At 38.5% G+C, this 15,064-nt stretch overlaps 1 protein-coding gene across 5 annotated transcripts in view; it reads right to left on the bottom strand.

The window, feature by feature from the left end:
- The window catches only part of arid4b (AT-rich interaction domain 4B), a 48,685-nt gene that overhangs the window by 14,580 nt on the left and 19,041 nt on the right, over nt 1–15,064 (bottom strand). For 3 of the 5 annotated variants that reach the window (XM_055029402.1, XM_055029405.1, XM_055029404.1), the window contains exons 4-13: nt 12,049–12,114; nt 11,647–11,737; nt 10,434–10,513; nt 10,052–10,143; nt 6,180–6,321; nt 5,048–5,127; nt 1,899–1,975; nt 1,020–1,322; nt 843–937; nt 653–750 (exon numbers count right to left, since the gene is read on the bottom strand). In XM_055029402.1, coding sequence (XP_054885377.1) covers nt 653–750; nt 843–937; nt 1,020–1,322; nt 1,899–1,975; nt 5,048–5,127; nt 6,180–6,321; nt 10,052–10,143; nt 10,434–10,513; nt 11,647–11,737; nt 12,049–12,114 — 1,124 coding nt within the window. The remainder of the gene's footprint in view (nt 1–652; nt 751–842; nt 938–1,019; nt 1,323–1,898; nt 1,976–5,047; nt 5,128–6,179; nt 6,322–10,051; nt 10,144–10,433; nt 10,514–11,646; nt 11,738–12,048; nt 12,115–15,064) is intronic. The other 2 variants (XM_055029406.1, XM_055029407.1) reach the window with 1 other exon arrangement.

The raw sequence follows: 15,064 nt of genomic DNA, 5'->3' as shown, positions 1-15,064 counted from the left end.
GGAAAAAGAAGTAAAACTGAAAATGGCCAGAAATAATACAATTTACACATACAACTTAAACTGTGATTTTAAAAAAAACCCTAAGAGATATCTAAAAGTGGAATAATTTGAAAATGGCTAAATGTCTTGTGTTATTGCATTGTAGATAATGTAAGACAAAGTTGCAGATTTGGGTAATATGGGTAAATTTCAGTCAGCAGACATTTTTTAGAGAAATTGAACTGACTTAAATGGAATGCTTTCTTGTCTTTCCTATTGGGATGACTCAGAGTCATGTCAGAGCCTTCTTGTGAAAACAGGAAGTTGTGCATCGCTAATCAACATTTTCTGATCCATTTTATGAAAGTAACAGTAAGACCAACATTTAAAAACAAACACTTGAATCATTTTTTCTAGAATTTTAGGGTTTTCCATCCATCCATCCATCCATCCATCCATCCATCCATCCATCCATCCATCCATCCATCCATCCATCCATCCATCCATCCATCCATCCATCCATCCATCCATCCATCCATCCATCCATCCATCCATCCATCCATCCATCCATCCATCCATCCATCCATCATCCATCCATCCATCCATCCATCCATCCATCCATCCATCCATCCATCCATCCATCCATCCTGTGATTTTTGGCATTAGTACATACTTGCGGTAAGCGCATTTGACGTTGTAGCCAGCGGCCGAGTTGAGCACAGGGATGCCCAGATCCTGATAGACTTGCTTCCAAACAGAGCCGCTTTCAATCTGTTCAAGGACAGACGATCACAGATTTAAATCAGAGAAACAAATCAAAGATGGCTGATCTAAAATGTGATGAGTGACAGTCAAAGACTCACGTTGTCAAAGCCTCCCAGCTTGTGAACCAGTCTGTAGAGCTTGAAGAGGTTCAGGTTCCTGTAGCCGAGAACAGGCCGCTTGTTGATGGGGGTTCCTGCAGAAGAGAAACATTCAGTAGGTTGAGCTTTTGCAATGCCAATGATTGCTGTAAATGTTGGTTTCTTCACTGCACTCACCTCTGTCCTCCATGAACTTGTAGAGCTGCTGCAGAAAGTTCTCTCTCTCCTCTGGGAACGGCTCCACCTCCTCCTGCAGACGGGAAACAAGAGAGCAGATGAGAATCATTTCCACTCGGAGGATGCAGCGATGGCTCGCTGTGCCGCCGTTAACCTCCTCCTCCTCCCCGCTGGCGTCTTCCTCCTGCTCATCTTCCTCATCCTCGTCATCCTCCTCACTGCTGGAGCTCTCCTCTTTCACTTCTGTCTTCCAGGAGGCGGGCACGGCTTGTTTCCTCTGGAACTCCAACGCCGCATCCAATGCTGTCAGAAGCAAGCACAAAAAACTGAAAACTACCTAAACATGCACCAGCTTTAAAATTAGACATTTTTAATCTGAAAGATTAAAATGTATCAGTGTCTGCAGCGGCCTGGAGCAGCAGGAGCCACCGTGTCACAGGTGGGACCTCACTGCCTCGGCAGATGCTCGTTTCAGGCTTTGTATAGTCGAAAACATCACAGTTGTGAGTCAACCACCTGTGAATAGCTCAGCTGAGATAATGCAAAGCCGTTTCCTGGCTGTAATTACGAGAGTGAGTAAGAGTGGCGCAGCAGAAAGGGGAGGGGAGAAAAAAAAAAAAAAACGAGGGCACTGCAGGAGAAGCTTTGTGAGGACTTCAAATAAAAATAGATTTGACAGCGACAGGCGCTCTCAATCGCTGGCTTTCTCTCAGAACAAAAAGAAAAACTTATCTTTCGTCATTCTGCCACACTGAAACCCACTCTGAGTGTTTTTTTTTTTCCTGCCAAGTGTGCCAACACACATAGCTAGCCCACAAGACATCTGAAACTGGGAACGTGCCATACCAGTTCAGTCAGAGCCCTTTCTTAGAATGTTACCTGCTTTGAGTCCTGCGTCGGCTTTTGGAGGAATCTCGGTGTTTATCTCGTTGACGTCCTTCCGGAGCACCATGTAGCTGCAAAACAAGGTGAAAATAATTTAAATATGCATAAACACACTATGAAGAGTGTAGGAAGTAAATAAAGGAGGGAAATGCCCGTACTTAAGCTTTTACAGCCTCGTTTCCTAACATCTCTCCACCAGTTACAACGAAAGTGTGATTTTTATCACCAAGCCACACAGTAACTGCATTTACTCATAGGCTTTAATTTATTGATATTTATTGATGCTTTCATGTAACCAAGAGCAGGGTAATATAAGAATTTTGACAATACAGTAAAGCTTTTTCTAACAAGTTGTAAATCAAACAAACTTTCCTGCCAATAGCCATCAACATCTACAAGAACCCTGCAGAATCTGAATTAATGTGGGTTCCAACAACATTTAATTTCCCTTTGGGATCAAGAAAGTATTTCTGAATTTGAATAATTAAATGTAATTTATTGTTGTCATAGAGATAAATACACACTACAAAAATATCCAACTTTCCTCTAGGAGGCTGAATACAAATAATGCCACACTTTTCAGATTTTATTTGTAAAATTTTGAAAATGGTGATAAATACATGAAAGCTTCAGCAGATTGGATCCTGCACTCCGATAGGCTCCCTTGTTTTTAGTTCCTCTTAATTGTTTTTTGAGAGTATTGCAGATCTGGAGTTGATTTTGTGTCAGGTGAGTCATTTCTGTTTGTTCAGAAATTAGCATTAGACCATTATTCATTTGAAAAGCTCCATTAATTATCAATTAGTCTTCTTGATGAGTTTCAGGTCAATCCAAACTCTTCAAACTCTGTTTTCAGTGAATTAGTAGATGCTATAGAAGTTATGAGCTTCTACAACTGATCCAACCGGGTTGGACTCTTGGTCATGTCTGACTTTTACCCAAACCCATTTTACAGCATATGCAGTGGCACATGTCAAGGCAAACTGCTACTGAAGAGACATTTAGCCTTGGACCATAAATGTCAACGTCAGAGATGAAAAATCAATGGATAAGTCAGCAGCAATCACCCCACAGGCACCATCAGTCTCTGCACCAGCTGTCTCTCATCCAGGCTAAACCAGAGCAGCGTTTGATCTACTATCAGTTCAAATTAGATTCTTGTGTTGAATGTTTACAGTTGAATTTTAAATACATTTTCTCTGCAGAGAACATGGAAATAAAGTTGTAAGTCATATGCATTTCACGCATGACTAACAATGATGCAAGGATTTGATCTATGTTATTTCAGCAACATTTCAGCTGGAGGCCCGCAGGGCGATAAAACTGAAAATCTCATTAGCAATAATATAGATTTATCCTTCTTCTTACTCTGACAGTCACTCAAAATACAGTGATGACTTAAACAAGTGAAATCGGAGAGTAAAACTGATATGTGTTTAATTATGATGTGTTGGTTTTCTTGGAGAAGTATCTGACTCCCAGCTCTCGCCTCATTAATCATTCCTAATCTTATCGCTCTCATCACCTTCAGCCTTCAACAAACTATTAGTCTGATAAGACTTTCTGTGCTGAAAATGCAGATTAAAAGTCACACTGATGACTTTAGTAGGATATCTCTTAAAGAATGCATAAAGGTTGCCCTGTTAAAACACTCACTGAATGTTGGGATTAGTCTGTACCCACATAAACATAAACTTTTGGCTGAGTGCAGACACATGACACAACTTCTCTCTATCTTTACTAGACACAACATGTGACTTTGTGGATCCAGACTGAATGTAGGCTGCAGGGAAGCTGCAATATGTCGCCTCAGCAGTAACTCGCAGCACTTGGATAAGTAGAACATTACAAACCAGGCCAGCAAAGCAATAAACATAGCACCTCATTTACTAATTTGAATCTGAAAACTATATTTTCCCCCACACCTTTTACTTTTTCTACTTTTGTCCAGACTCAGAAATTAAATCTTCTCAAAAACATTGTAGTGGCATCATCATCCTGAGGTATTAAATTTCTTTAGCAGAGACCGAGTGGGAGCTTGGCTGCTATTGGAAAGTCTAAAATAATTTGCATTGGTCCCCTATAAAGTACACTGCTGTTTGTATCTGCAATCTTAGAAAATTTAAACAAAGTAAGGAATGCCCAAAATGCATTACTTGTCAAATTGTATGAATTTTTGATCAAATACACATAATTAACATAAAACTGCAATTATTATATCCTGATAGTGAAGGGATTTCTCAAACCTCTCTTTTAATCAAAGTTTAAAACATTTTTATTTTCATTTTAAAGGCTTGCTTGTGGCAGATTTATAGAAAATAAATGTCAAACTAGTTAATTTGTTAAATATAAATTACAATCATTTTGTAGTTCTTAAGATACATTTGAACACATCTAAAAATAAGTTTCTATTTTTTTGGCATAATGAACTGGAAAAATTACTTTGTAGCTACAAATCATTATAGTACAGATGGATCTACACTTATCCACATTACCCTGAAAATGTTTTTAACCGTGCTCCTTTAAATGTTTTATACTTTATTATGTTACCACTAAAAACATCAAGAAGTTTTATTCAGATTTTATGTGATAAGAGAGCACAAAGGAGAAATTCATTGTGAAGTGAAAGGAAAAGAGAGCATAGTTCTCATTTTTTTAATTAATAAAATCTGAAAAGTGTGGCCTCCATCTGTATTCAGCAACGTTACATAAATTTCAATGCTGCCCATGGCCAGTTCAAAATCTTTAAATCTGATGTTTTGAGACGCTCTCCATCCAATCTGACTAAACTTGAGTCATTTTGTAAAGAACACAAGATATAAATCTCTAGATGCACAAAATCCAGCAGACTTAAAGCAAAGTGTCAAGTATTGACTCAGTTTCTATTTTCAGAATTTTATTTTGAAAACTGATGAAAACCATCTGGTATCATTTTCCTCCCAGTTTACAATTACTTTGTGCTTTTCTTTCATAGAAAAAAAAACTATTAAACATTGAAGTTTAAGGGGTGTGAATACATCCTGACAACACTGAATACTTTTGCTGAGTTTAGCTCGTATCCATGTTAACAAAAGTCAGAAAGGAGCAGCACAAAGACTCACAAACAGCAGAAGAAGTGTAATGCCTATTGAAAAATATCTCACAATTTTCCATCCTTAAAAGATCGGACGAAGATGTTGTCCTTCTTCACGGTCATGTCTTCATGGCAGTCCGGGGAAATGACCTTGTGATGAAAAGAAACAAGAAAATAAGAAAATCAGATGCAGACGAGACACGGAGCTGAGGTTTTTATGGAGTTCAAATAGGTTTCTGCCAAATGGCATGCAGAATTATGTCCTCAGTGAACGTAAAAATATACAGGAAAGGGAGACAATGGTTGTAGTTGTAGGAGTAAGCAGCTTATGGCAGCATGTGTTGCTGCTGGAATGAGCTGAGAAGCAAAACGATGACAGGAGGCAGCCCTGCTAACATGATTTCCACTCGCTCTCTGCCCACTTCCTCCTGGACTCTGCAGCACAAACACGCTTGCAGGGTGAACACTCTGACCTAAGCACAGACTCACATGTTGCTCTGCGAAGGTAAACACTCTGTTCACATATGCACACATGACCTTTCCTCCTTTTACGGTATGAGTCGGGGGGGGAAACAAACCCTTTTGTTTTAGCTATGGATCATCTGCTGCATGACACATCTGGCAGCATCGCTCTGCCATAAGGTAACAGTGTAAACAATGACAAGCTGTGATGTAATGTTCTCCCCTAATCGGTCACAAGGAGGCAGCGTGGAGCACAGCCACAACAAGCCAAGAACAACAAATCCAGGAGGCGGGGCAGAGCTGAGCACAGTTAAAAGGACAGTGTTCCCCACCCTCTGCCATTCTCACACTTCTACTGCTCGCACTTATACAAAATGAGAAAGAGCAGTCATTGACACAGACAGAGTTTATAAATGGATCTGAGATGTGAATTAAAAACAGACCTGATTGTGCTGCACTGCTGCTCAGACAAGATCTAATTCCTAGAGAAAATGAAGGAAAATATTCCCCCCTAATCGAGGAAATTAGCTCCTTCTTTCATCGCCCAAAACATGCATGTTACGGCAATTCAAAGGAGCTGAACTCCAAAGCAATCACATAATCCTGCTGAGTCCTGCTGTTACATAAGCAAGCATTTTGATGAAATGGCACAGCGCTGTGGCTATTCTGTTAGATCAGCAGCAGTGCTCTCTGGCTCTGCTGCGGCACGGAGCAGCTGGGGGAGAAAGGCATGAACTCACCAGAGCGGGATACCATGTGCTCTTCTTTTTGTCGCCGGCGGCAGCCCCCTCCACACAGACCACTTTGCCGAACAGATCTTCATTCTGCCGCTGGTCACTCTCCTCTTCCTCACTAGAGGAGGACGACAACTCCTCCTCTTGACTGGGGGAGGAAAAAAGGACAATTTGCTTAAAAAGACGTTAAGCAAAAAAGACAGAGGGCGGAGGAGAATGCATGTTAAGACTTGAGCGTCAGATCGGATTCTACAAAAATTAAACAACTTTTGGACAAACTAGGATGGCAGGGAACATGTTTTGGTCTATAAACAAACCAATTATTCACATCTGGTGTAGACAGAATGGTACATTTACAGGGCATTGCAAAAAACACTCATAACTGGATAATTTCATATTTTGACAAATTACAACTGCAAATATCAATGTATTATTATTATTATTTTTTTTTCTCCGAAGAGTTTTTGCGGCACTAGTGGCTCATATTTTTGACAGTAGGCAGACAGGAAGGAGGGCGAGAAGAGGCAAAGGTCGCCGGGACTGGGAGTCGAACCCGTGACATCCGCATCGAGGACTGAGGCCTCCAAACGTGGGGCGTGCTAACCCCCTGCACCACCACAGCATGCCCCAATATCAACGTATTATATTGGGTTTTTACGTGACGTGACATACACAAAGCGTGAAGAAGAATAGAGATGATGCACAGTTTTCACAATACAAAACCCAAAAAATTTGTAAAGGAAATGGTATTTCTCAGTCAACATTTGGTAGAACTGTGAATATCTCCACAAGCGAGTTTTGCCCATTCTATGTTGCAAAATAAGCCAATGTCAGTCTATTGCTTTCATCTATGAAACACTTTTCCCAGTTTTTCTTTAATCTCAGTTTCATAGACTGGATAGACAACATCTATGATCTACAATTTTCTAGTGTTGCCAAAGTGTTGCTTACATTTTCTGTTTCTGAGATTAATATTCTCTTCTTGTCAGCTTATGCAGACAGCCATGTTTTGATACATCTGCATTGTCACCAGACTCTTTTGAATTGTAGTTCTCACAGATGCTTAAAGCTTGGAATATAGTTTCATAGCTAAACTGTGCTTTAAACGTATCTGTCTGGCTTTGTTCATTTGTCTTTATGATGTTGTTTGTTCATTGATGTTCTCCAACAAACTGCTGTAGCAATGCCAAGATTAAATTACTCAAAGGTGGACTTTATTTACAAGTGAGACAATGGATTTTATTAAAGGTTATCAGAGTAAGGGGGTTGGTCAAATTTCTTTTTACATTTTGAGAAAATAAATTATTTTCCTTCTGCTTTTCAATATTGCCCTGCTTTGTGTTTGTCCATCACATGAAATCCCAGTGAAATACAATAAAGTTTGAAGATAAAGTGAGAAAAAGGAAAAAGAAAAGACCAAGCGACACCAATATTGCTGCTAAGCATGCATCAGTAACCATGATCTGCATAATAAAACCCAGCAAAACAATCAATAAAACAACGAAAACGAGCAACTTGTGCCAGTCTCTTTCAATAAAAGCAAAGAGGCTAATTTCCCCCAAACCAACCATCTCCTTATTTAGTGACATCTTCAGCAATAAAACATGAACAGACTCAAGTACAACAAACCAGCTCCATATTTTGTGCTCTTATCACTGCGGCGCAGAGTGAAACACAAGACTCTACTGATGAGCCCACTCATTAGGATCAGTGTGTTGACGCTCTGATGCTTCTTCCTGATTTTCTGTCCTGCAGCCAGCAGACAGACAGACACGTCTCTGAGTGATCATGCAAGCAGCACCAGCAGGCAAACAGATCCTCTGTCCTCTTTTTATGCCTCACTAGGCCGGCTCTGTGCGCAGCTCTGTGTACATATAAACACAGCTCTGGCACGACGAGAGCTCAGTAAATCAGTCAGGCTGCTGCAGCTACAACAACAACATCAACAAGCTGGGACTCAAAGTCATAAACAAAGCACTTAGACGACTTAATGAAAGAGAGACTACCATTCATTTAGGAAACAGAATTCAACATTAACTGACAGCTGCTGCAGGAAGTGATTTAAAGGAATCCTTCAGCACTTGCTGCAGCGCAGCTGTTGATGATGCTACTGTATTCGTTTCCAATCATTTCAGCCTATACAGTGGAGTCAACCTCTGTAATTCCTGATATGAAACCTCATTGCGTAGAGGGACAACAGACCCAAAGTGCTAATGTGTAGCTGGGTCAATTTTTAGATCAATAGTGCATCAGTGTTTAGGCCAATATAGACTTTTCTGTCTATCTTATTCTCCTCTTATTAAAGGAGAATAAGATTATGTAGCCAAGTCTTCTCTTTATAAGGGATGAAACGCAATTATAACCCAAATAAATCCTGAGCAGTCCCTATTCCCAAATGAAAACTATGCTATTTCCCAGGAGCTCAGAGGGAATTTTGATAGTAAAAAAAAACTACAAGAACATCTGAGTTCAATTCAATTCAGTTCAAAGACTCTTTATCTATGCCAAAGGGAAATTAAATGTTGTCATAGCTCGCATCAATCAAGTATCTTGAAACATAGATGGTGGATGGTGACACTGGTAGCAGTCAGTCTTGCAATTGACCTGAAGAAGCCTCTGATTGAAGACAGCTTTGCTGTCTGCTCTGTGATTTGATTATTTTCTGGGGTCTACTTTTCTCCCCATCTAATGTGTAGCTTTTCCTTTATTATGGATTCCATTTTGTTTGGTAAATTTTGGATTTTGACATGACATGCTAACAGCTCAATAGATGAGCAGTGGTGACTATACTCTATAGCAATATGTCCTGGCTGACTCCCATCAGTTCCTGGCAAGCTCTGCTAATCCACCTCATTTGCTTCTGACGCTTCTCTTTACGTCTGTCAGGCTGTATGGTTAGAAAGTCGGGCAGAGACGATGAAGTCAGGTGGTGATCTGTGACTGTAATGATAGATGGAAGAGATAGTTTGAACGTCCTCCTTCTTTCTCTGCATCCATGTAACCGCATTTTTACCTCCTCTGTGATTAGGGTTAGGTGTTATTTGAGCTTTTGAGATGCTGGTCAGCTGCTCACCTCATTGTCACAGTAACACTTAATAACACTACCCAAAAAAGATCAAATCAGAAACAACTAAGAGATATGAGTGGTTCAATTCTGAAGAAAGGAAAATGAAATAAAAACAAAAGTAAAAGGGAAAGGGAAAGAAAGAGAAAAAAAAAGGGAATGGAAAGAAAAAATGCAGCCTTCAACCAAACTATGCAAACATTCATAAGCCTTCATGATGAAGCTGTGGGAGCCAGAGAGCTGGTTCTTCTCTAATTGTCAAGCCTCAGAAACTTTGTATAAAGAGATGAGATCAAATCTTTCATTTCATATGCCATCAACAAAGGTACAACAGGTGTGTCTGTTAGTGGAGGAGACGCATGGACCAAGCAACACATGTCTGATGTAAGATGTCTATGTCAAATGTGCACCATCAACAAATCTGGCATTTATGGAAAAGAAGAAAGCAACTGTTGGGAAAAAGCCACAAGAAATCCATTTAATCAAAGCTATGTAGGGTCCACATGTATTTGCAATATGTATTAGAATGGCTCAATCAAAGTCCAGTTAGAATCACTCACAAAACTTGATAACTAATGCCAGCAAACACAATCTGACTGAACTTCAGCTAACAGGCGAGAAATTCACTCTTTAAAGGCACTGACTTGCTGGCCTGAATACAAAATAAATGCAACACTTCTTAGATTTGCATTTGGAAATTTGTAAAAAATAAATCATGTACCATTTTCCTTTATCTTCACAGTTATTGTTTTTTTCACCTTTTCATGGCACTGTAGCAGTTTGACATAAGCCAGAGATTGAGGGCAATACTCACATAGGATTTGATCGCCGGCCACGGTTCCCCTTCTTGCCAATGACCGGTGTGCCAAAATGCTCAGGGTTGGTAAGAGGGAGTCTGTCGAGTGTCTGCAGATGAAACGAAGCACAACAAAGGGCCTCAGCTGCATTTTCAGCCAATTAGAATCCAACACAGCGTTCACTGACATAATATGAAATGTTATTTTAGAGGACCTCAAGGACTTAGAAACTCCATTAGTGAATGGATTTATTCACCAATGGAGTTTAAAAAAAAAGATCTTTAAGCAATAATCTTTAGTTAAAATGTGAAAAAGAGAACATGGCTTCATTTGTTAAGCTTTCTCAATGAAGCAAGAAAATGAGGCAGCCATTAAACTCAAAGCCAGCACGCTACTCGCCTCGCTTTCTGCAAAATGACGCGCTCCTTTCAGGCAGAGAGAAGAACGCCGCAGAGTCTTTTCGTCCCCGTCGTCAAAAACTGCAAAAACAAAATCATTAGGCTGCCGCAAGAAGAACAGAACTTCATCAACATGAGTAGACACAAATATATTCCCGATGTCTGCATAATGAAAACAAGTCCGCTCTCAGCTGCTGGAGAGGCTCATCAATTCCTCGAAAGCGCCACTGACGTCACAGAGAGGAAACATTTGAGGAGGCTACACGCACCAGAGTAAGTGAATGAAAATTATTAATCTGGGTTGAGGATGTTTTCACTACAGTGAAATCCCTCTGGGTGCATTTCAGTGACAACAAGAAGCTGCGAAACTTCTGATCAAAGCAGCAGTAGAAACAGACTGCAACTGTGTACTCACAGGTATAGATTTTCAATAAAGGGAGCAGATTAAACTTGAGTAAACTTGCAGTTTACAGCTTTTCTCAAATATTCTGGGTGAGTAGATACTTTATCTTTGGGAACATTTGTGGCTGATATATTCTTCTGACTATTTTTTAAATGATACCAGATATACTTGTGCTTAAAGTAAATAATATACCACTTATTACAATAACAAAAAATAATTATTAAATGTTTTAACATCTGAATCCCCTTACAGTTTCCATAAAAAGTATTAATCCTTTTTCATTGCTTCAACAAATCAATAAAGAAGACACTTTCCTTTTGGGGGAAAAAATAAATAAATAAAAACAGTGAAATGAAAACTGACTTCTACAAAATAGTCATAATTAAATAGAAATATTTAACATAAATTAAGTGATTAAATAAATATTCACTCTCTCCTTTAGTCAAAAAAATCCCAATTTTGCTGATCATGGCAAATTTGTAAAAGCAACAGAAAGGATAAAACACCCCAGGGTGTGAAAACTTTTTATAGCCACTGTAAAAATGCCCAGATAGAAAAACGGCTTCAGTTTACTGAAAGGATGCAGCAGGCAAAAAAGCAATATTTGCAGAGTAATTTAAACACCAAAATAGTGATGACAAAGATGTTGAACCCAAACTGAAATGTGCTAAAAACAATTTGCTTTTCTTCACATTTAACCAGGCCTGGGAAATTATAAACACAAAAGTTGATACTTTTCCACACTTTTCAACAGAAACTATTTCTTTTTCACATTACTTGGCACAGATTTGCAGGTTTCTCTTTGACTTACCAACCGTATAAATACTGGCATCAGTCAGCTTATTAATGGTGGCCTCTTGGTAAACACCGTCCTGATTCTTCACTTCAACAACAGCACCCACCTGTTCCACAGACGCACAGCTGTTATTACCATGCTGCAAATCATAATTATTATCTGATCATAAATCTAATGACATGTTATTTGTACATAGTGAGACAATCACACAGAAAGCAATAGAAACCAAAGTGACTGAGATCAAATTAAAATGCTAATGTTCAGTCTGTGAACTTTTAAAAAGGGGGTGTTAAGGAGAAAGCGAAGGAGTAAATCTATTAAGTAGATTCGATAAAATGGGTTTAATAATAAACATAGAAGCCAAAAAAGAAAAAAAGGTGCATAATGCACTGGTTTTGCTCATATTTTAAGCTTCACCTTTAGAGGTCCTTTGATGTTTTCATCGTGGACCTCAGCTGTAGACAGATCAGGCTTAAAGGTCACCTGGGGGAGGAAGGAGGCAAAAAGAGAATTAGTAATGAGAATAATTACCTGACCAGGTTATTTTACAATATGTGAATGATTTGTGCAGACGTCTGCTTTGTGAAAACCCATTCCTCCCTCTTTAGGTCTGTCTGCTGCCCTAAATGAGCCACAGCGGTAATCCCACTCTCGAAGTGAGCTAACAAAGTGGCTGGGTGGCAGAAAAGAAAAGGCCAGCTACACTGAATACCTGCTAAAATATTCACACCCCTTTCGTCATGTTGGAAGCACAAACTTTAATGTGTTTTATTGGGATTGATGGACCAACATGAATAAGCTTTGATTTCACCCCATCAGTTGTTGCTCTGGCTGTTTGTTTATCCTGCTGGATACTAAAGCTCTGCCCTGTCTCATAACTTTTGGAGCTTCTGAAAGGTTTGGATTGACTTAAATATCCCCCACAATCACATAAATCAACTTCAACTATACTCCCAAAAAGAATTGCCACAGAATTATACTGCCACTGCCATGGTTTCCAGAGGGGATGGTGTCTCTCGGGTTATTCCCGATCTTAATTCAGTAGAGTTATTCTTACTAACAAGGTGACTTTTGAAGGTAAATTATTGAACTGAAATTTATTTACTGTGATCTCAGTAAAACTTTGGTAAACTTAGATGCAGGTCATACTTTCAGATTTTTGTAGTGATTAGGGAGATTCGTTTTTTGTATCAGTTTGCATATATTGTGAAAAATTACTTATGAAAAGAATTTAGATTCATTATTTAGATAAGTTTTCGATTTTTGATGTTAAATTAAAAACTAAATAAAACATTTATTTTTATAATATCAAGTGTGATTAAGTCCAGTTACTTTGTGAAGTTTGGTGATATAAAGTCATATTAATCACACTTCTTTCATGTTTTTCAAGAAGAATATTTATGTTTGTGGCTCTATGAATCATGTGTCAGGCAGTTACGGTGGTAGTTTCTTAAAACTAAATGTGTCATAATTTCTACTGTTATCACAATAATACTGCAGAAATATTGCAAGGAAATTTGATGTCCAGCCCTTACTGTGATATATAATATATATAATAAAAAGTTTAATCATTACAAGGCCCTATGTTAACAGTGACTTATTTTATATGCACTGAATGTGTTAAGAGTAGCCAGAAACTAAGGATTTTCTTTTTTTTTTATCCTCACCTGAACATGTGAATTTTCAAGAAGATCTTAAAAATGAATTTTTCTGAGAATATTCACATAAAATGACAAAATTATTTTGATGGTATAATTAAATTAGCTTTGTTAAAAACCCAACTCAATTTAGAAACAATGGCACACGCGAGGGGGTGAACAAAATGTTAAAGATCCGCTATCAGAAAAAAACTCCAGCAGGTAATAGCTTCAGGCAATGACATGGAGTCAGTTTCAAATAAACCAGAAGCACAAGAAAAAGTAATCAAAATTTCACTTTGAAGGCAGAATCAAGGCAAAGAAATATGTACTAAATTGTAAGGTCAAGAAAAAATAAGACAGGAAAGAAATTAAAAGCTTACAAAAGCTTACTTGCTTTTCCAAGAAAATGACATTTTAACCCAGTAAAAATAAAGAAATTCCTTTTTGAACAAGGAGCTGCGGGATGCTTTTCACTCTAAAGGCAAAGAGAAGGAGCTGTGGTCCAAAGCCGCAGTCAGACAACATCAATAACACCTCACCACACTGACAAACCTAACAGTATGACGGTTGATGCAGAGGGAGCTGAGCAACCACTTAAACCCCATAAAGACATAGCATTAATTCAGAAAGTACATCACATGAAAAATATTTATCCCTGCCTCACTTTTATCACAGCCCAAACTTACTCCAGTTGTTTTTCTTGCTTCCTAATTTCCATGAATTTTTTTTTTTGTTCCCCATAATTTGATACAACAGGTAGTTTATATCAATATCAGTGACTTGGCCATTTTTTTTAAGAAGCAGACACTGATTTTGTCTGGCTGAATCATCACATGGAGGAGAGACTCATATAGAACAACATACATGTTTAATACATTTAATGCTCCTCCTCAATGAAATTAACAGAGTTCCCAGTCCCATCTATAAATGCATACAGAGGGACATAGAGAGATAGCTTTATAACATGGCAATATTTCCACAGAATTTAATTTTTTATGCTATAATAAACATTCTGAGAAGTCACTATGATTTTCTAAATGTTATAATTTACAGTTTTTAAAGAGTATCTAGCAGTGTTGTAGTGAAGGCCACCTAAACCGAGACTAAGACAAGACCAAGACTTTTTGGGTCCGAGACCAAGTCAAGACCAAGACTAGCAAACAGCGCTACATGACACAATAAAATGTGAAATGTCATCAAACTTGTTAATCAAATTGATCTGAAAGATTCACATTCCCATAAAAACACCTAGATATTAAATACTAAGAGCTGAAATAAATTTGATCAACATTAAAAGCAGAACAAACTCGTTGTTTTTACTGAGAAATTGATCAGAAGAGCTGTGAAAATGGTCAGATCAGCCTCTGTGGCTGCAATGCGTGTTCTCGACATAGGGGGAACAGATTTTCACAGGGGAACAGAATTTCACACAAGACCAAGGCCGGTCTCAAGTACTACAACACCAGGTCAGGCTCAAGATCAGGAAGCTTTATTTGCCCTTCAAGCACATATTGATGGTTCAAGCACATACAAATTTTTGGTGCAGCACTCAAAGGCCGAAATAATCTTGAAATAATTTTTACTTGATGGTTAGACAAATAAGAAAGGGTCAACACATAAGAGTTGAATAGGCCACTCCCACCAGGGCCACCAATCAGTTTGTTCATATTGGATGACACACAGATTAGTATTTTGTCCACATTCTGTCAGTAAGTGACAGAAATGCTATTATATAATTTCATTTATATTATAAATGTTGATTCTTTCAAATCTATTCCTTAGAGACGGGATAT

Source organism: Poeciliopsis prolifica, unplaced genomic scaffold, assembly GCF_027474105.1.
Source record: "Poeciliopsis prolifica strain line A6 unplaced genomic scaffold, Auburn_PproV2 SCAFFOLD005, whole genome shotgun sequence".
In the NCBI taxonomy this organism is placed as follows: Eukaryota; Metazoa; Chordata; class Actinopteri; order Cyprinodontiformes; family Poeciliidae; genus Poeciliopsis; species Poeciliopsis prolifica.
The sequence above is the reverse complement of the archived record's forward strand: the minus strand, read 5'-3'. Positions and strand labels throughout refer to the sequence as shown.